General features: G+C 51.4%; 1 protein-coding gene across 1 annotated transcript in view; it reads right to left on the reverse strand.

The window, feature by feature from the left end:
- Positions 1-1813: 1813 nt before the first annotated feature.
- Positions 1814-23469, reverse strand: part of PLLP (plasmolipin) — a 66401-nt gene continuing 44745 nt past the window's right edge. Inside the window, exon 4 of the mRNA XM_068260079.1 lies at positions 1814-2280. Within this exon, the coding sequence (XP_068116180.1) occupies positions 2179-2280 (102 nt within the window). The 3' untranslated portion in view covers positions 1814-2178. The remainder of the gene's footprint in view (positions 2281-23469) is intronic.

Below are 23469 nucleotides of genomic sequence, written 5' to 3' on the forward strand. Positions count from 1 at the left end.
AGCGGGGATGTAAATATTTACCTTTCCCGGCTCCAGCGCAGGCGCAGTCTCGGCTCTTCGCATTGGAGATAGGCAGAAATAGCCGATTGATGTCAGTCCGCTCTACTGCACAGGAGCAAGTCTCCTACGCCTGCACAGTTCAGCGGACCCAACAGAGATCGGCTATTTTCGCCTATTTCCGCGCTGAGAGCCGCAACAGCGCCCCTGCTGGAGCCAGGGAAGGTAAATAAATCAGCGCTTGTCGAGGGAAGATTCCAGGACACTCCGGGGGAGCCAGCGCTGGATTGCATGCAGCTATAGGGATGTGGGAAGCCTCATTGGGACCCTGAGGCTTCCCCCTCCCGAGGTGAGTACCCCCCAGGGGAACTTTTTTTTTTTTGTTACAGGTTCTCTTTAAAAAGTGTAAGCTTTTTGCCAGTGATTGTGATAGCGATTAACGATTTTAATTCTGATTGGTCTTTCAAATTATAATTTTTTTGTACAGTTTGTAGTAATTTGAAATCGCACACAAATTGCTATGTGTAGCGATTCATGAGCGATTTGCCAGCTCTTATATACTTTATATTGAAGCGCAAATGCTCACAAAATGCTGCAAAAAAGCCCTGTAGTGGATTTCAGCCCTTATATACGGCACATATGTGGCAAAATGTCACATCTAGTTTATCAGGATAGACGTACAGGAAGCTTGAGTAAAGGTGGAGCCAGCGCCTCGCAGAAACCAATCGGGCTTCAGCCACTGAATGGAGTAGGACTCCGATTGGTTGTTCCAGTTCTGCTCCCATTTTCTTACCCTCTATCAGAAGAAATCGTCTAATTTGATACTACAATTGTCATCCTAATGTAAGTGCTGATCTCCCGGTATAATACTTTTCTGGACCAGGAACCGGGATGCTGGATAGCTGTCCCGCCTCCCCTGATGAGGATACAGCAGCTTCAGAAGCAAGGATGGTCAGTGAGGCGTTAGCAATGCCAAGTTGCTAAGTTTATACAAATTATATTTATGTAGCTGGGAATTAGACCAGCAGCCCCTGTATTTGATTGGTCCATTTCTAAGTTGCCATAAATTACTATAAAAAATTAGCAATGGTATCCTATATATCTCTACTGCATGTTATGCTGGGAATACACGGTACGTTTTTGCGCTCGATTTCGCATCAGGTCGATTTTCGTGCTCGATTCCGCGCTTGGGTCGCTTATCTTTCCGCATTGTTCCCTTATCTGTACGCATTGTTTCCTATGCGGAATCGAGCGCGTAATCGATCCGGCAGAGTATCGGACAGGTCGGAAATTATCAATCGAGCCATCTTAATGGCTCAAAAACGTACCGTATATTCCCAGCATTAGATACATTTTATATCTGGGTGGTATAGAGATTGGCACTCTCACCTCACAGCACTGGAGTCCAAGGTTCAAACCCCAACCAAGACATTATCTGCATAGAGTTCATAGTAAGTCCGTTATCTTCTCTTGTGAGCTCCTCTGAGGACAGTTAGTGACAGGACTATGTACTCTGTACAGTGCTGCAGAAGATGTCATCGTTATATAAACACATAATAATATGGTAGGTCCTTAGAGTATGACCATGCCAGGAATTAGATTCTGAGATCCTATAAGGGACGGTTAGTGACATGACTATGTACTCTGTAAAGTGCTGCAGCAGATGTCAGAGCAATATAAATATGTAATAATATGGTAGGTCCTTAGAGTATGACCATGGCACAGATTAGATTGTGAGATCCTATAAGGGACGGTTAGTGGCATAACACTGTACTCTGTAAAACATGGTGGAAAATATGCCAGCGCTATATAATAATAATGATAACAGCTGATTGTATTGCAAGTAAACATCACAGGGAATGTTTGGGATAATTATGTAACTACAGCATAAAAAAAGTGAAGAAAATAAAATCGCCGTTATATGCAGGTCCCAGCGTTTAGGATCAGTCCAGAAACTCGTCCATCCAGAAAGTCGATGACGTTTCCGCCGGTCCGGAATCCACACGTTTCTGGCTGCTTGATTGTGAGCTTAGCGTCCCAAAGATCCATCCCGTGGGAATGGCGACCGCCGTTCCCTCCTAATACAAGATCGCGGGTGAGACCTCGGGTCACAGTTCACGTCTTCTCAGTGTTCTTACGAGAAACAAAATATCTATGTACAGTGTCACCAGGAGGGGGCGCTCAGGCCTGAGCTGAGGCTGCGTTACTGCCAGGACCCCGCCACTCGCTGAAGCTGAAGAAGGTGCTTGCTCCATAGGCGATCATCACCAGACAGGCAAAGAACTGCGAAAAGAGAGGTCATCAGGATGGGGCGTGGCTAAAGGTGACCATTATTGATGCAATTTTGATTGTACAGTCTTACCAAATCTATGTAGTAGGAGCAGTGGCGTAATTAAAGCGGTTTACGGGCTGGTTCAGACGGACGCTTGCGGAGCGTTTACCGCAAGCGCTCGGAACGTCGCTGTAAACGCTCCCATTCAAGCGAATGGGAGCGTTTACACCGAGCTTTTGCACGATCGCGGCATTCGGGTCCCGATTTTCGCTAGCGTTCGAGCTGCCCCTGGAAGCGACATGTAGCTTCCAGGGGGCGGCCAACCGCGACGGCTAATGTCTCCCTAGGGGAATAAAAAACGCGACCGCATCGGAACGCAACGCGAAGGCTACTGAAAGCCTGACCGCGCAGCCGCCACAACACCCCCAAACGCCACGCAGACGTCCGTCTGAACCAGCCCTTAAACTCTGACAAAATTTTCAACAAAAATGTGTTTTCCTACTTTGTATAACCCATACAATTATCATATTTGCTTTTGTGCACAAGTATTCATATTCATTTAGATATTATAACTTCCCAAAGTTCAGTTAATTTACTTTGAGGCAGGGAACACACTTGGCTGTTTTCCTGCGCGTTTTCGGCACAGAAAAACTGAGAACTCATGTTAATCAATGTGCTAGTACACACTTACTGAGTTGTTCGCGTGCAGAAAAAAAAACTGACATTCTGCATGATGACTCTGCACATTTTGGCAGTTTTCGCTATCAATTACATCAGCTGCTGTGAAAAAACGCGTGTGTTTTCCTGCATGGAAACACACTTGGTGTGCAGAAAAAGTATGCAGAAAAACGCGCGCGGAAAACTGAAAGTCAAGTGTGTTCCCTGCCTGAAAGCTGCTGGTGCATTTTATTTATAACTGTTGTCATTCTGTTGTAAATGCTGCCAGCAGTTATTTCTGATCTGTTTTTCACTTTAGCACTCATCAGCTGAAGTCCTGCACAGCCAGAGAATGTTTACATAAATGTATGAAGTAAAGAATGTGTACACAAGATAAGATTATAAGCAGTTTGGATGCGGGTTCTCCCTGCAGAAGAAAGAGTCAGCCCTGTGATGTAACCCTGGGTTATATTCCGCTTTAAGGAGCTTGGGGCCCCGGTGCAAGTTTTACATGGGGCCCCAAGCACTCTTGATATGGAGCCCCAAAACCTATCAAGGACAGCTGCAGTGTCAGAGAGGTGTACCTAGAGTTATGGTGGCCATACATGGTACCATTTTTTCATCCAATCTTACCATTTCTATGTAGTATAAGGGTAAATTAAGTGAATATACTGAAAGGATAATTTAGGCAGTTCCCTTATATTACATAGAAATGGTAAGATTGGATGAAAAAAATTGTACCATGTATGGCCACCATAAGGAAATAGTTTAAGTGTAACTGTCGGACATAAAATCAAATCTTATCTGGTAAACAAGTAATAAGGATGCTAACCAGGCAATCCAAAAGTTAAAATCACTATTACTTTTCTTGTCGATAAAAGATCATTCCCCAGTTTACCTGACTCTTATTTGGTAAACACAAAGAGAAGTCGCAGGGCATGCTGGGTTGTCCTTTTTTGTTTCTCTACTTCCCCTCAGACTTAACTAATGCAGCCTGATTGGCTGAAGCCTCTTTCCCTCCTGTTTTCCCCTCCCACACCTCTGTTCCTCTCTGATTGGCCAGTATTTCTCATGCTGAGACAATGCACTTTCTATAGGGAAGGACGGGCAAATCAGGCAGAGGAGAGTAAGGTAGGAAATGACATCAGGATTGGCTTCAAAATAGCCACAGTTAAAATGGGAAATGCTAAGAAGGATTTTCTCATTTTTTTTTTTACATTAGAAAAAAAATCACTAAAATCAAATCATGGACTGTGCGATACAAGTGTTATGTAAGTAGAGCAAGTATTTATCTACTTATATATGTGTTTTATTTTCTGAGATAGTATGGCTGACAGCTCCTTTTTAAGGATTACCACTATGCAATGCACATATATAGAGGTGTTCATTACCTGCATAGCACCAATGAAAAGCTAATAAGATGGATGATGGAGGGCCCTTAGTGGGCCCCTCTGGTCCAGGGGCCCCAGTGCGATCGCAACCTCTGCATCCCCTATTGCTAAGCCCCTGAGTAGGAGGGTAAATTGAGTGAATATACTTTGAATGGATACTTTTGGCAGACCCTCATATTACATAGAAGTGGTAAGATTGTACAATCACCAGTAATTCAAACTTGCATGCAAATATAATGCAAACTGAGTGCAGGAGAGAACTGGGCCAATCAGCATGAAGTGCATTTTATTGGACCAGTTCCAAGTTGCATGCAAAGTGCATTAAATTTGCAATGTGTGCTAGAATGATTACCACCAGCAGTGTATCATTTAGGCGCACCTTACGTAATAACCAGGAGCGGTCATACGTAATTAATCTGAGCAATTACTACAGTATAACGTTACAAAAGTAGCGAAATGTGCGTTACCATAGCAACGCTCACATTACCCATGTACCACGTGTCGCGCTAATTGCATAACATGTGGTACACTGCTAGCGGTAGTAACGGTAATATTACCATGCTCCATAGGTGTAACAGTCACTCCTGCAACCCCTGGCATCACAGGGGGCCCCTCCTCCACACACTGCATCAAATTACCACACGCCGCACACTGCATCAAATTACCACACGCCGCACACTGCATCAAATTACCACACACTGCATCAAATGACCACACGCCGCACACTGCATCAAATGACCACACGCCGCACACTGCATCATATTACCACACACTGCATCAAATTACCACACGCCGCACATTGCATCAAATGACCACACGCCACACACTGCATCAAATTACCACACGCAGCACCTGCATAAAATGACCACACGCCACACACTGCATCAAATGACCACACGCCACACACTGCATCTAATGACCACACGCCACACACTGCATCAAATGACCACACGCCACACACTGCATCAAATGACCACACGCAGCACCTGCATAAAATGACCACACGCCACACACTGCATCAAATGACCACACGCCGCACACTGCATCAAATGACCACACGCCACACACTGCATCAAATGACCACACGCCACACACTGCATCAAATGACCACACGCCACACACTGCATCAAATGACCACACGCCGCACCTGCATCAAATGACCACACGCCGCACCTGCATCAAATGACCACACGCCGCACCTGCATCAAATGACCACACGCCGCACCTGCATCAAATGACCACACGCCGCACACTGCATCAAATGACCACACGCCGCACACTGCATCAAATGACCACACGCCGCACACTGCATCAAATGACCACACGCCGCACCTGCATCAAATGACCACACGCCGCACACTGCATCAAATGACCACATGCCGCACACTGCATCAAATGACCACACGCCACACACTGCATCAAATGACCACATGCCGCACCTGCATCAAATGACCACACTCCATACACTGCCTCAAATTACCACACGCCGCACACTGCATCAAATTACCACAAGCCGCACACTGCATTAAATGGCCACACACTGCATCAAATGACCACATGCCACACACTGCATCAAATTACCACACGCCGCACACTGCATCAAATGGCCACACACTGCATCAAATGACCACACGCCACACACTGCATCAAATGACCACACGCCGCACACTGCATCAAATGACCACACGCCGCACACTGCATCAAATGACCACACGCCACACACTGCATCAAATGACCACACGCCACACACTGCATCAAATGACCACACGCCACACACTGCATCAAATGACCACACGCCACACACTGCATCAAATGACCACACGCCGCACCTGCATCAAATGACCACACGCCGCACCTGCATCAAATGACCACACGCCGCACACTGCATCAAATGACCACACGCCACACACTGCATCAAATGACCACACGCCGCACCTGCATCAAATGACCACACGCCGCACCTGCATCAAATGACCACACGCCGCACCTGCATCAAATGACCACACGCCGCACCTGCATCAAATGACCACACGCCGCACACTGCATCAAATTACCACACGCCGCACACTGCATCAAATGGCCACACACCGCACACTGCATCAAATTACCACACGCCGCACACTGCATCAAATGACCACACGCCGCACCTGCATCAAATGACCACACGCCGCACACTGCATTAAATGACCACACGCCGCACCTGCATCAAATGACCACACGCCACACACTGCATCAAATGACCACACGCCGCACCTGCATCAAATGACCACACGCCGCACACTGCATCAAATGACCACACGCCGCACCTGCATAAAATGACCACACGCCGCACCTGCATCAAATGACCACACGCCGCACCTGCATCAAATGACCACACGCCGCACACTGCATCAAATGACCACACGCCGCACACTGCATCAAATGACCACACGCCGCACCTGCATCAAATGACCACACGCCGCACACTGCATCAAATGACCACATGCCGCACCTGCATCAAATGACCGCACGCCACACACTGCATCAAATGACCACATGCCGCACCTGCATCAAATGACCACACTCCATACACTGCCTCAAATTACCACACGCCGCACACTGCATCAAATTACCACACGCCGCACACTGCATCAAATGGCCACACACTGCATCAAATGACCACATGCCACACACTGCTTCAAATGACCACACGCCGCACACTGCATCAAATGACCACACGCCACACACTGCATCAAATGACCACATGCCGCACACTGCATCAAATGACCACACGCCACACAATGCCTCAAATTACCACACGCCACACACTGCATCAAATGACCACACGCCGCACACTGCATCAAATGACCACACGCCACACACTGCAAATGACCACACGCCACACACTGCATCAAATGACCACACGCCACACACTGCATCAAATGACCACACGCCACACACTGCATCAAATGACCACACGCCGCACCTGCATCAAATGACCACACGCCGCACCTGCATCAAATGACCACACGCCGCACCTGCATCAAATGACCACACGCCGCACACTGCATCAAATTACCACACGCCGCACACTGCATCAAATGGCCACACGCCGCACACTGCATCAAATGGCCACACCCTGCACACTGCATCAAATTACCACACGCCGCACACTGCATCAAATGACCACACGCCGCACACTGCATCAAATGACCACACGCCGCACCTGCATCAAATGACCACACGTCGCACACTGCATTAAATGACCACATGCCGCACCTGCATCAAATGACCACACGCCACACACTGCATCAAATGACCACATGCCGCACCTGCATCAAATGACCACACGCCGCACACTGCATCAAATGACCACACGCCGCACCTGCATCAAATGACCACACGCCGCACACTGCATTAAATGACCACATGCCGCACCTGCATCAAATGACCACACGCCACACACTGCCTCAAATTACCACACGCCGCACACTGCATCAAATTACCACACGCTGCACACTGCATCAAATGGCCACACACTGCATCAAATGACCACACGCCACACACTGCTTCGAATGACCACACGCCGCACACTGCATCAAATGACCACACGCCACACACTGCTTCGAATGACCACACGCCGCACACTGCATCAAATGACCACACGCCACACACTGCATCAAATGACCACATGCCGCACCTGCATCAAATGACCACACACTGCATCAAATGACCACACGCCACACACTGCTTCAAATGACCACATGCCACACACTGCTTCAAATGACCACACGCCACACACTGCATCAAATGACCACACGCCGCACACTGCATCAAATGACCACACGCCACACACTGCATCAAATGACCACACGCCACACACTGCATCAAATGACCACACGCCGCACCTGCATCAAATGACCACACGCCGCACCTGCATCAAATGACCACACGCCGCACCTGCATCAAATGACCACACGCCGCACCTGCATCAAATGACCACACGCCGCACCTGCATCAAATGACCACACGCCGCACACTGCATCAGATGGCCCCACGCCACACACTGCATCAAATGACCACACGCCACACACTGCATCAAATGACCACACGCCGCATACTGCATCAAATGACCACACGCCGCACACTGCATCAAATGACCACACGCAGCACCTGCATCAAATGACCACACGCCACACACTGCATCAAATGACCACACGCCGCACACTGCATCAAATGACCACACGCCGCACACTGCATCAAATGACCACACGCCGCACACTGTATCAAATGACCACGCGCCGCACACTGCATCAGATGGCCACACGCCGCACACTGCATCAGATGGCCACACGCCACACACTGCATCTAATGACCACACGCCACACACTGCATCAAATGACCACACGCCGCACACTGCATCAAATGACCACACGCCGCGCCTGCATCAAATAACCACACGCCGCACACTGCATCAAATGACCACACGCCACACACTGCATCAAATGACCACACGCCGCACCTGCATCAAATGACCACACGCCGCACACTGCATCAAATTACCACACGCCGCACACTGCATCAGATGGCCACACGCCACACACTGCATCAAATGACCACACGCCACACACTGCATCAAATGACCACACGCCGCACACTGCATCAAATGACCACACGCCACACACTGCATCAAATGACCACACGCCGCACACTGCATCAAATGACCACACGCCGCACCTGCATCAAATGACCACACGCCGCACACTGCATCAAATGACCACATGCCGCACCTGCATCAAATGACCACACGCCACACACTGCATCAAATGACCACATGCCGCACCTGCATCAAATGACCACATGCCGCACCTGCATCAAATGACCACACGCCATACACTGCCTCAAATTACCACACGCCGCACACTGCATCAAATTACCACACGCCGCACACTGCATCAAATGGCCACACACTGCATCAAATGACCACACGCCACACACTACTTCAAATGACCACACGCCACACACTGCATCAAATGACCACACGCCACACACTGCATCAAATGACCACATGCCGCACCTGCATCAAATGACCACACGCCACACACTGCCTCAAATTACCACACGCCACACACTGCATCAAATTACCACACGCCGCACACTGCATCAAATGGCCACACACTGCATCAAATGACCACACGCCACACACTGCTTCAAATGACCACACGCCACACACTGCTTCAAATGACCACACGCCACACACTGCATCAAATGACCACACGCCACACACTGCATCAAATGACCACACGCCACACACTGCATAAAATGACCACACGCCACACACTGCATCAAATGACCACACGCCACACACTGCATCAAATGACCACACGCCACACACTGCATCAAATGACCACACGCCGCACACTGCATCAAATGACCACACGCCGCACACTGCATCAAATGGCCACACACTGCATCAAATGACCACACGCCACACACTGCATCAAATGACCACACGCCGCACACTGCATCAAATGACCACACACTGCATCAAATGACCACACGCCGCACACTGCATCAAATGACCACACACTGCATCAAATGACCACACGCCGCACACTGCATCAAATGACCACACGCCGCACACTGCATCAAATGACCACATGCCGCACCTGCATCAAATGACCACACGCCACACACTGCATCAAATGACCACATGCCGCACCTGCATCAAATGACCACATGCCGCACCTGCATCAAATGACCACACGCCATACACTGCCTCAAATTACCACACGCCGCACACTGCATCAAATTACCACACGCCGCACACTGCATCAAATGGCCACACACTGCATCAAATGACCACACGCCACACACTGCTTCAAATGACCACACGCCACACACTGCATCAAATGACCACACGCCACACACTGCATCAAATGACCACATGCCGCACCTGCATCAAATGACCACACGCCACACACTGCCTCAAATTACCACACGCCACACACTGCATCAAATTACCACACGCCGCACACTGCATCAAATGGCCACACACTGCATCAAATGACCACACGCCACACACTGCTTCAAATGACCACACGCCACACACTGCTTCAAATGACCACACGCCACACACTGCATCAAATGACCACACGCCACACACTGCATCAAATGACCACACGCCACACACTGCATAAAATGACCACACGCCACACACTGCATCAAATGACCACACGCCACACACTGCATCAAATGACCACACGCCACACACTGCATCAAATGACCACACGCCGCACACTGCAGCAAATGACCACACGCCGCACACTGCATCAAATGGCCACACACTGCATCAAATGACCACACGCCACACACTGCATCAAATGACCACACGCCGCACACTGCATCAAATGACCACACACTGCATCAAATGACCACACGCCGCACACTGCATCAAATGACCACACACTGCATCAAATGACCACACGCCGCACACTGCATCAAATGACCACACGCCGCACACTGCATCATATTACCACACACTGCATCAAATTACCACACGCCGCACATTGCATCAAATGACCACACGCCACACACTGCATCAAATTACCACACGCAGCACCTGCATAAAATGACCACACGCCACACACTGCATCAAATGACCACACGCCACACACTGCATCTAATGACCACACGCCACACACTGCATCAAATGACCACACGCCACACACTGCATCAAATGACCACACGCAGCACCTGCATAAAATGACCACACGCCACACACTGCATCAAATGACCACACGCCACACACTGCATCAAATGACCACACGCCACACACTGCATCAAATGACCACACGCCACACACTGCATCAAATGACCACACGCCGCACCTGCATCAAATGACCACACGCCGCACCTGCATCAAATGACCACACGCCGCACACTGCATCAAATGACCACACGCCGCACACTGCATCAAATGACCACACGCCGCACACTGCATCAAATGACCACACGCCGCACCTGCATCAAATGACCACACGCCGCACACTGCATCAAATGACCACACGCCGCACACTGCATCAAATGACCACACGCCACACACTGCATCAAATGACCACATGCCGCACCTGCATCAAATGACCACACTCCATACACTGCCTCAAATTACCACACGCCGCACACTGCATCAAATTACCACACGCCGCACACTGCATTAAATGGCCACACACTGCATCAAATGACCACACGCCACACACTGCTTCAAATGACCACACGCCGCACACTGCATCAAATGACCACACGCCACACACTGCATCAAATGACCACACGCCGCACACTGCATCAAATGACCACACACTGCATCAAATGACCACACGCCGCACACTGCATCAAATGACCACACACTGCATCAAATGACCACACGCCGCACACTGCATCAAATGACCACACGCCGCACACTGCATCAAATGACCACATGCCGCACCTGCATCAAATGACCACACGCCACACACTGCATCAAATGACCACATGCCGCACCTGCATCAAATGACCACATGCCGCACCTGCATCAAATGACCACACGCCATACACTGCCTCAAATTACCACACGCCGCACACTGCATCAAATTACCACACGCCGCACACTGCATCAAATGGCCACACACTGCATCAAATGACCACACGCCACACACTGCTTCAAATGACCACACGCCACACACTGCATCAAATGACCACACGCCACACACTGCATCAAATGACCACATGCCGCACCTGCATCAAATGACCACACGCCACACACTGCCTCAAATTACCACACGCCACACACTGCATCAAATTACCACACGCCGCACACTGCATCAAATGGCCACACACTGCATCAAATGACCACACGCCACACACTGCTTCAAATGACCACACGCCACACACTGCTTCAAATGACCACACGCCACACACTGCATCAAATGACCACACGCCACACACTGCATCAAATGACCACACGCCACACACTGCATAAAATGACCACACGCCACACACTGCATCAAATGACCACACGCCACACACTGCATCAAATGACCACACGCCACACACTGCATCAAATGACCACACGCCGCACACTGCAGCAAATGACCACACGCCGCACACTGCATCAAATGGCCACACACTGCATCAAATGACCACACGCCACACACTGCATCAAATGACCACACGCCGCACACTGCATCAAATGACCACACACTGCATCAAATGACCACACGCCGCACACTGCATCAAATGACCACACACTGCATCAAATGACCACACGCCGCACACTGCATCAAATGACCACACGCCGCACACTGCATCATATTACCACACACTGCATCAAATTACCACACGCCGCACATTGCATCAAATGACCACACGCCACACACTGCATCAAATTACCACACGCAGCACCTGCATAAAATGACCACACGCCACACACTGCATCAAATGACCACACGCCACACACTGCATCTAATGACCACACGCCACACACTGCATCAAATGACCACACGCCACACACTGCATCAAATGACCACACGCAGCACCTGCATAAAATGACCACACGCCACACACTGCATCAAATGACCACACGCCACACACTGCATCAAATGACCACACGCCACACACTGCATCAAATGACCACACGCCACACACTGCATCAAATGACCACACGCCGCACCTGCATCAAATGACCACACGCCGCACCTGCATCAAATGACCACACGCCGCACACTGCATCAAATGACCACACGCCGCACACTGCATCAAATGACCACACGCCGCACACTGCATCAAATGACCACACGCCGCACCTGCATCAAATGACCACACGCCGCACACTGCATCAAATGACCACACGCCGCACACTGCATCAAATGACCACACGCCACACACTGCATCAAATGACCACATGCCGCACCTGCATCAAATGACCACACTCCATACACTGCCTCAAATTACCACACGCCGCACACTGCATCAAATTACCACACGCCGCACACTGCATTAAATGGCCACACACTGCATCAAATGACCACACGCCACACACTGCTTCAAATGACCACACGCCGCACACTGCATCAAATGACCACACGCCACACACTGCATCAAATGACCACACGCCACACACTGCCTCAAATTACCACACGCCACACACTGCATCAAATTACCACACGCCGCACACTGCATCAAATGGCCACACACTGCATCAAATGACCACACGCCACACACTGCATCAAATGACCACACGCCGCACACTGCATCAAATGACCACACGCCGCACACTGCATCAAATGACCACACGCCACACACTGCATCAAATGACCACACGCCACACACTGCATCAAATGACCACACGCCACACACTGCATCAAATGACCACACGCCACACACTGCATCAAATGACCACACGCCGCACACTGCATCAAATGACCACACGCCGCACACTGCATCAAATGACCACACGCCACACACTGCATCAAATGACCACACGCCACACACTGCATCAAATGACCACACGCCACACACTGCATCAAATGACCACACGCCACACACTGCATCAAATGACCACACGCCGCACCTGCATCAAATGACCACACGCCGCACCTGCATCAAATGACCACACGCCGCACCTGCATCAAATGACCACACGCCGCACACTGCATCAAATGACCACACGCCACACACTGCATCAAATGACCACACGCCGCACCTGCATCAAATGACCACACGCCGCACCTGCATCAAATGACCACACGCCGCACCTGCATCAAATGACCACACGCCGCACCTGCATCAAATGACCACACGCCGCACCTGCATCAAATGACCACACGCCGCACACTGCATCAAATTACCACACGCCGCACACTGCATCAAATGGCCACACGCCGCACACTGCATCAAATTGCCACACGCCGCACCTGCATCAAATGACCACACGCCGCACACTGCATTAAATGACCACACGCCGCACCTGCATCAAATGACCACACGCCACACACTGCATCAAATGACCACATGCCGCACCTGCATCAAATGACCACACGCCGCACACTGCATCAAATGACCACACGCCGCACCTGCATAAAATGACCACATGCATCAAATGACCACACGCCGCACCTGCATAAAATGACCACACGCCGCACCTGCATCAAATGACCACACGCCGCACCTGCATCAAACGACCACACGCCGCACACTGCATCAAATGACCACACGCCGCACACTGCATCAAATGACCACACGCCGCACACTGCATCAAATGACCACACGCCGCACACTGCATCAAATGACCACATGCCGCACCTGCATCAAATGACCACACGCCACACACTGCATCAAATTACCACACGCCGCACACTGCATCAAATGGCCACACACTGCATCAAATGACCACATGCCACACACTGCTTCAAATGACCACACGCCGCACACTGCATCAAATGACCACACGCCACACACTGCATCAAATGACCACATGCCGCACACTGCATCAAATGACCACACGCCACACACTGCCTCAAATTACCACACGCCACACACTGCATCAAATTACCACACGCCGCACACTGCATCAAATGGCCACACACTGCATCAAATGACCACATGCCACACACTGCATCAAATGACCACACGCCGCACACTGCATCAAATGACCACACGCCACACACTGTAAATGACCACACGCCACACACTGCATCAAATGACCACACGCCACACACTGCATCAAATGACCACACGCCACACACTGCATCAAATGACCACACGCCGCACCTGCATCAAATGACCACACGCCGCACCTGCATCAAATGACCACACGCCGCACCTGCATCAAATGACCACACGCCGCACACTGCATCAAATTACCGCACACTGCATCAAATGGCCACACGCCGCACACTGCATCAAATGGCCACACCCTGCACACTGCATCAAATTACCACACGCCGCACACTGCATCAAATGACCACACGCCGCACACTGCATCAAATGACCACACGCCGCACCTGCATCAAATGACCACACGTCGCACACTGCATTAAATGACCACATGCCGCACCTGCATCAAATGACCACACGCCACACACTGCATCAAATGACCACATGCCACACCTGCATCAAATGACCACACGCCGCACACTGCATCAAATGACCACACGCCACACACTGCCTCAAATTACCACACGCCGCACACTGCATCAAATTACCACACGCTGCACACTGCATCAAATGGCCACACACTGCATCAAATGACCACACGCCACACACTGCTTCGAATGACCACACGCCGCACACTGCATCAAATGACCACACGCCACACACTGCTTCGAATGACCACACGCCGCACACTGCATCAAATGACCACACGCCACACACTGCATCAAATGACCACATGCCGCACCTGCATCAAATGACCACACACTGCATCAAATGACCACACGCCGCACACTGCATTAAATGACCACATGCCGCACCTGCATCAAATGACCACACGCCACACACTGCCTCAAATTACCACACGCCGCACACTGCATCAAATTACCACACGCTGCACACTGCATCAAATGGCCACACACTGCATCAAATGACCACACGCCACACACTGCTTCGAATGACCACACGCCGCACACTGCATCAAATGACCACACGCCACACACTGCTTCGAATGACCACACGCCGCACACTGCATCAAATGACCACACGCCACACACTGCATCAAATGACCACATGCCGCACCTGCATCAAATGACCACACACTGCATCAAATGACCACACGCCACACACTGCTTCAAATGACCACATGCCACACACTGCTTCAAATGACCACACGCCACACACTGCATCAAATGACCACACGCCACACACTGCATCAAATGACCACACGCCGCACACTGCATCAAATGACCACACGCCACACACTGCATCAAATGACCACACGCCACACACTGCATCAAATGACCACACGCCGCATACTGCATCAAATGACCACACGCCGCACACTGCATCAAATGACCACACGCAGCACCTGCATCAAATGACCACACGCCACACACTGCATCAAATGACCACACGCCGCACACTGCATCAAATGACCACACGCCGCACACTGCATCAAATGACCACACGCCGCACACTGCATCAAATGACCACGCGCCGCACACTGCATCAAATGACCACACGCCGCACACTGCATCAAATGGCCACACGCCACACACTGCATCAAATGGCCACACGCCACACACTGCATCTAATGACCACACGCCACACACTGCATCAAATGACCACACGCCGCACACTGCATCAAATGACCACACGCCGCGCCTGCATCAAATGACCACACGCCGCACACTGCATCAAATGACCACACGCCACACACTGCATCAAATGACCACACGCCGCACACTGCATCAAATTACCACACGCCGCACACTGCATCAGATGGCCACACGCCACACACTGCATCAAATGACCACACGCCACACACTGCATCAAATGACCACACGCCGCACACTGCATCAAATGACCACACGCCACACACTGCATCAAATGACCACACGCCGCACACTGCATCAAATGACCACACGCCGCACCTGCATCAAATGACCACACGCCGCACACTGCATCAAATGACCACATGCCGCACCTGCATCAAATGACCACACGCCACACACTGCATCAAATGACCACATGCCGCACCTGCATCAAATGACCACATGCCGCACCTGCATCAAATGACCACACTCCATACACTGCCTCAAATTACCACACGCCGCACACTGCATCAAATTACCACACGCCGCACACTGCATCAAATGGCCACACACTGCATCAAATGACCACACGCCACACACTGCTTCAAATGACCACACGCCACACACTGCATCAAATGACCACACGCCACACACTGCATCAAATGACCACATGCCGCACCTGCATCAAATGACCACACGCCACACACTGCCTCAAATTACCACACGCCACACACTGCATCAAATTACCACACGCCGCACACTGCATCAAATGGCCACACACTGCATCAAATGACCACACGCCACACACTGCTTCAAATGACCACACGCCACACACTGCTTTAAATGACCACACGCCACACACTGCATCAAATGACCACACGCCACACACTGCATCAAATGACCACACGCCACACACTGCATAAAATGACCACACGCCACACACTGCATCAAATGACCACACGCCACACACTGCATCAAATGACCACACGCCGCACACTGCATCAAATTACCACACGCCGCACACTGCATCAAATGGCCACACGCCGCACCTGCATCAAATGACCACACGCCACACACTGCCTCAAATTACCACACGCCACACACTGCATCAAATTACCACACGCCGCACACTGCATCAAATGGCCACACACTGCATCAAATGACCACACGCCACACACTGCATCAAATGGCCACACACTGCATCAAATGACCACACGCCACACACTGCTTCAAATGACCACACGCCGCACACTGCTTCAAATGACCACACGCCACACACTGCATCAAATGACCACACGCCACACACTGCATCAAATGACCACACGCCACACACTGCATAAAATGACCACACGCCACACACTGCATCAAATGACCACACGCCACACACTGCATCAAATGACCACACGCCACACACTGCATCAAATGACCACACGCCGCACACTGCATCAAATGACCACACGCCGCACACTGCATCAAATGACCACACGCCGCACACTGCATCAAATGACCACGCGCCGCACACTGCATCAAATGACCACACGCCGCACACTGCATCAGATGGCCACACGCCACACACTGCATCTAATGACCACACGCCACACACTGCATCAAATGACCACACGCCGCACACTGCATCAAATGACCACACGCCGCGCCTGCATCAAATGACCACACGCCGCACACTGCATCAAATGACCACACGCCGCACACTGCATCAAATTACCACACGCTGCACACTGCATCAAATGGCCACACACTGCATGAAATGACCACACGCCACACACTGCTTCGAATGACCACACGCCGCACACTGCATCAAATGACCACACGCCACACACTGCTTCGAATGACCACACGCCGCACACTGCATCAAATGACCACACGCCACACACTGCATCAAATGACCACATGCCGCACCTGCATCAAATGACCACACACTGCATCAAATGACCACACGCCGCACACTGCATCAGATGGCCACACGCCACACACTGCATCTAATGACCACACGCCACACACTGCATCAAATGACCACACGCCGCACACTGCATCAAATGACCACACGCCGCGCCTGCATCAAATGACCACACGCCGCACACTGCCTCAAATTACCACACGCCGCACACTGCATCAAATTACCACACGCTGCACACTGCATCAAATGGCCACACACTGCATCAAATGACCACACGCCACACACTGCTTCGAATGACCACACGCCGCACACTGCATCAAATGACCACACGCCACACACTGCTTCGAATGACCACACGCCGCACACTGCATCAAATGACCACACGCCACACACTGCATCAAATGACCACATGCCGCACCTGCATCAAATGACCACACACTGCATCAAATGACCACACGCCGCACACTGCATCAGATGGCCACACGCCGCACACTGCATCAGATGGCCACACGCCACACACTGCATCTAATGACCACACGCCACACACTGCATCTAATGACCACACGCCACACACTGCATCAAATGACCACACGCCGCACACTGCATCAAATGACCACACGCCGCGCCTGCATCAAATGACCACACGCTTCACACTGCCTCAAATTACCACACGCCGCACACTGCATCAAATTACCACACGCTGCACACTGCATCAAATGGCCACACGCCACACACTGCTTCGAATGACCACACGCCGCACACTGCATCAAATGACCACACGCCACACACTGCTTCGAATGACCACACGCCGCACACTGCATCAAATGACCACACGCCACACACTGCATCAAATGACCACATGCCGCACCTGCATCAAATGACCACACACTGCATCAAATGACCATACGCCGCACACTGCATTAAATGACCACATGCCGCACCTGCATCAAATGACCACACGCCACACACTGCCTCAAATTACCACACGCCGCACACTGCATCAAATTACCACACGCTGCACACTGCATCAAATGGCCACACACTGCATCAAATGACCACACGCCACACACTGCTTCGAATGACCACACGCCGCACACTGCATCAAATGACCACACACCACACACTGCTTCGAATGACCACACGCCGCACACTGCATCAAATGACCACACGCCACACACTGCATCAAATGACCACATGCCGCACCTGCATCAAATGACCACACACTGCATCAAATGACCACACGCCACACACTGCTTCAAATGACCACATGCCACACACTGCTTCAAATGACCACACGCCACACACTGCATCAAATGACCACACGCCGCACACTGCATCAAATGACCACACGCCGCACACTGCATCAAATGACCACACGCCACACACTGCCTCAAATGACCACACTCTGCACCTGCATCAAATGACCACACGCCGCACCTGCATCAAATGACCACACGCCGCACCTGCATCAAATGACCACTTGCCGCACCTGCATCAAATGACCACACGCCGCACACTGCATCAGATGGCCACACGCCACACACTGCATCAAATGACCACACGCCACACACTGCATCAAATGACCACACGCCGCACACTGCATCAAATGACCACACGCCGCACACTGCATCAAATGACCACACGCAGCACCTGCATCAAATGACCACACGCCACACACTGCATCAAATGACCACACGCCGCACACTGCATCAAATGACCACACGCCGCACACTGCATCAAATGACCACACGCCGCACACTGCATCAAATGACCACGCGCCGCACACTGCATCAAATGACCACACGCCGCACACTGCATCAGATGGCCACACGCCACACACTGCATCTAATGACCACACGCCACACACTGCATCAAATGACCACACGCCGCACACTGCATCAAATGACCACACGCCGCGCCTGCATCAAATGACCACACGCCGCACACTGCATCAAATGACCACACGCCGCACACTGCATCAAATGACCACACGCCGCACACTGCATCAAATGACCACACGCCACACACTGCATCAAATTACCACACGCCGCACACTGCATCAGATGGCCACACGCCACACACTGCATCAAATGACCACACGCCACACACTGCATCAAATGACCACACGCCGCACACTGCATCAAATGACCACACGCCACACACTGCATCAAATGACCACACGCCGCACACTGCATCAAATGACCACACGCCGCACCTGCATCAAATGACCACACGCCGCACACTGCATCAAATGACCACACGCCGCACCTGCATCAAATGACCACACGCCACACACTGCATCAAATGACCACATGCCGCACCTGCATCAAATGACCACATGCCGCACCTGCATCAAATGACCACACTCCATACACTGCCTCAAAATACCACACGCCGCACACTGCATCAAATTACCACACGCCGCACACTGCATCAAATGGCCACACACTGCATCAAATGACCACACGCCACACACTGCTTCAAATGACCACACGCCACACACTGCATCAAATGACCACACGCCACACACTGCATCAAATGACCACATGCCGCACCTGCATCAAATGACCACACGCCACACACTGCCTCAAATTACCACACGCCACACACTGCATCAAATTACCACACGCCGCACACTGCATCAAATGGCCACACACTGCATCAAATGACCACACGCCACACACTGCTTCAAATGACCACACGCCACACACTGCTTTAAATGACCACACGCCACACACTGCATCAAATGACCACACGCCACACACTGCATCAAATGACCACACGCCACACACTGCATAAAATGACCACACGCCACACACTGCATAAAATGACCACACGCCACACACTGCATCAAATGACCACACGCCGCACACTGCATCAAATTACCACACGCCGCACACTGCATCAAATGGCCACACGCCGCACCTGCATCAAATGACCACACGCCACACACTGCCTCAAATTACCACACGCCACACACTGCATCAAATTACCACACGCCGCACACTGCATCAAATGGCCACACACTGCATCAAATGACCACACGCCACACACTGCATCAAATGACCACACGCCGCACACTGCATCAAATGACCACACGCCACACACTGCATCAAATGACCACACGCCGCACCTGCATCAAATGACCACACGCCACACACTGCCTCAAATTACCACACGCCACACACTGCATCAAATTACCACACGCCGCACACTGCATCAAATGGCCACACACTGCATCAAATGACCACACGCCACACACTGCTTCAAATGACCACACGCCGCACACTGCTTCAAATGACCACACGCCACACACTGCATCAAATGACCACACGCCACACACTGCATCAAATGACCACACGCCACACACTGCATAAAATGACCACACGCCACACACTGCATCAAATGACCACACGCCACACACTGCATCAAATGACCACACGCCGCACACTGCATCAAATGACCACACGCCGCACACTGCATCAAATGACCACACGCCGCACACTGCATCAAATGACCACGCGCCGCACACTGCATCAAATGACCACGCGCCGCACACTGCATCAGATGGCCACACGCCACACACTGCATCTAATGACCACACGCCACACACTGCATCAAATGACCACACGCCGCACACTGCATCAAATGACCACACGCCGCGCCTGCATCAAATGACCACACGCCGCACACTGCATCAAATGACCACACGCCGCACACTGCATCAAATTACCACACGCTGCACACTGCATCAAATGGCCACACACTGCATCAAATGACCACACGCCACACACTGCTTCGAATGACCACACGCCGCACACTGCATCAAATGACCACACGCCACACACTGCTTCGAATGACCAAACGCCGCACACTGCATCAAATGACCACACGCCACACACTGCATCAAATGACCACATGCCGCACCTGCATCAAATGACCACACACTGCATCAAATGACCACACGCCACACACTGCTTCAAATGACCACACGCCACACACTGCTTCAAATGACCACACGCCACACACTGCATCAAATGACCACACGCCGCACACTGCATCAAATGACCACACGCCGCACACTGCATCAAATGACCACACGCCACACACTGCATCAAATGACCACACGCCACACACTGCATCAAATGACCACACTCCGCACCTGCATCAAATGACCACACGCCGCACCTGCATCAAATGACCACACGCCGCACCTGCATCAAATGACCACACGCCGCACCTGCATCAAATGACCACACGCCGCACCTGCATCAAATGGCCACACACTGCATCAAATGACCACACGCCACACACTGCTTCAAATGACCACACGCCACACACTGCTTTAAATGACCACACGCCACACACTGCATCAAATGACCACACGCCACACACTGCATAAAATGACCACACGCCACACACTGCATCAAATGACCACACGCCACACACTGCATCAAATGACCACACGCCGCACACTGCATCAAATGGCCACACGCCGCACCTGCATCAAATGACCACACGCCACACACTGCCTCAAATTACCACACGCCACACACTGCATCAAATTACCACACGCCGCACACTGCATCAAATGGCCACACACTGCATCAAATGACCACACGCCACACACTGCATCAAATGACCACACGCCGCACACTGCATCAAATGACCACACGCCACACACTGCATCAAATGACCACATGCCGCACCTGCATCAAATGACCACACGCCACACACTGCCTCAAATTACCACACGCCACACACTGCATCAAATTACCACACGCCGCACACTGCATCAAATGGCCACACACTGCATCAAATGACCACACGCCACACACTGCTTCAAATGACCACACGCCGCACACTGCTTCAAATGACCACACGCCACACACTGCATAAAATGACCACACGCCACACACTGCATCAAATGACCACACGCCACACACTGCATCAAATGACCACACGCCGCACACT

Source organism: Hyperolius riggenbachi, chromosome 11 (genome assembly GCF_040937935.1).
Source record: "Hyperolius riggenbachi isolate aHypRig1 chromosome 11, aHypRig1.pri, whole genome shotgun sequence".
NCBI lineage: Eukaryota > Metazoa > Chordata > Amphibia > Anura > Hyperoliidae > Hyperolius > Hyperolius riggenbachi.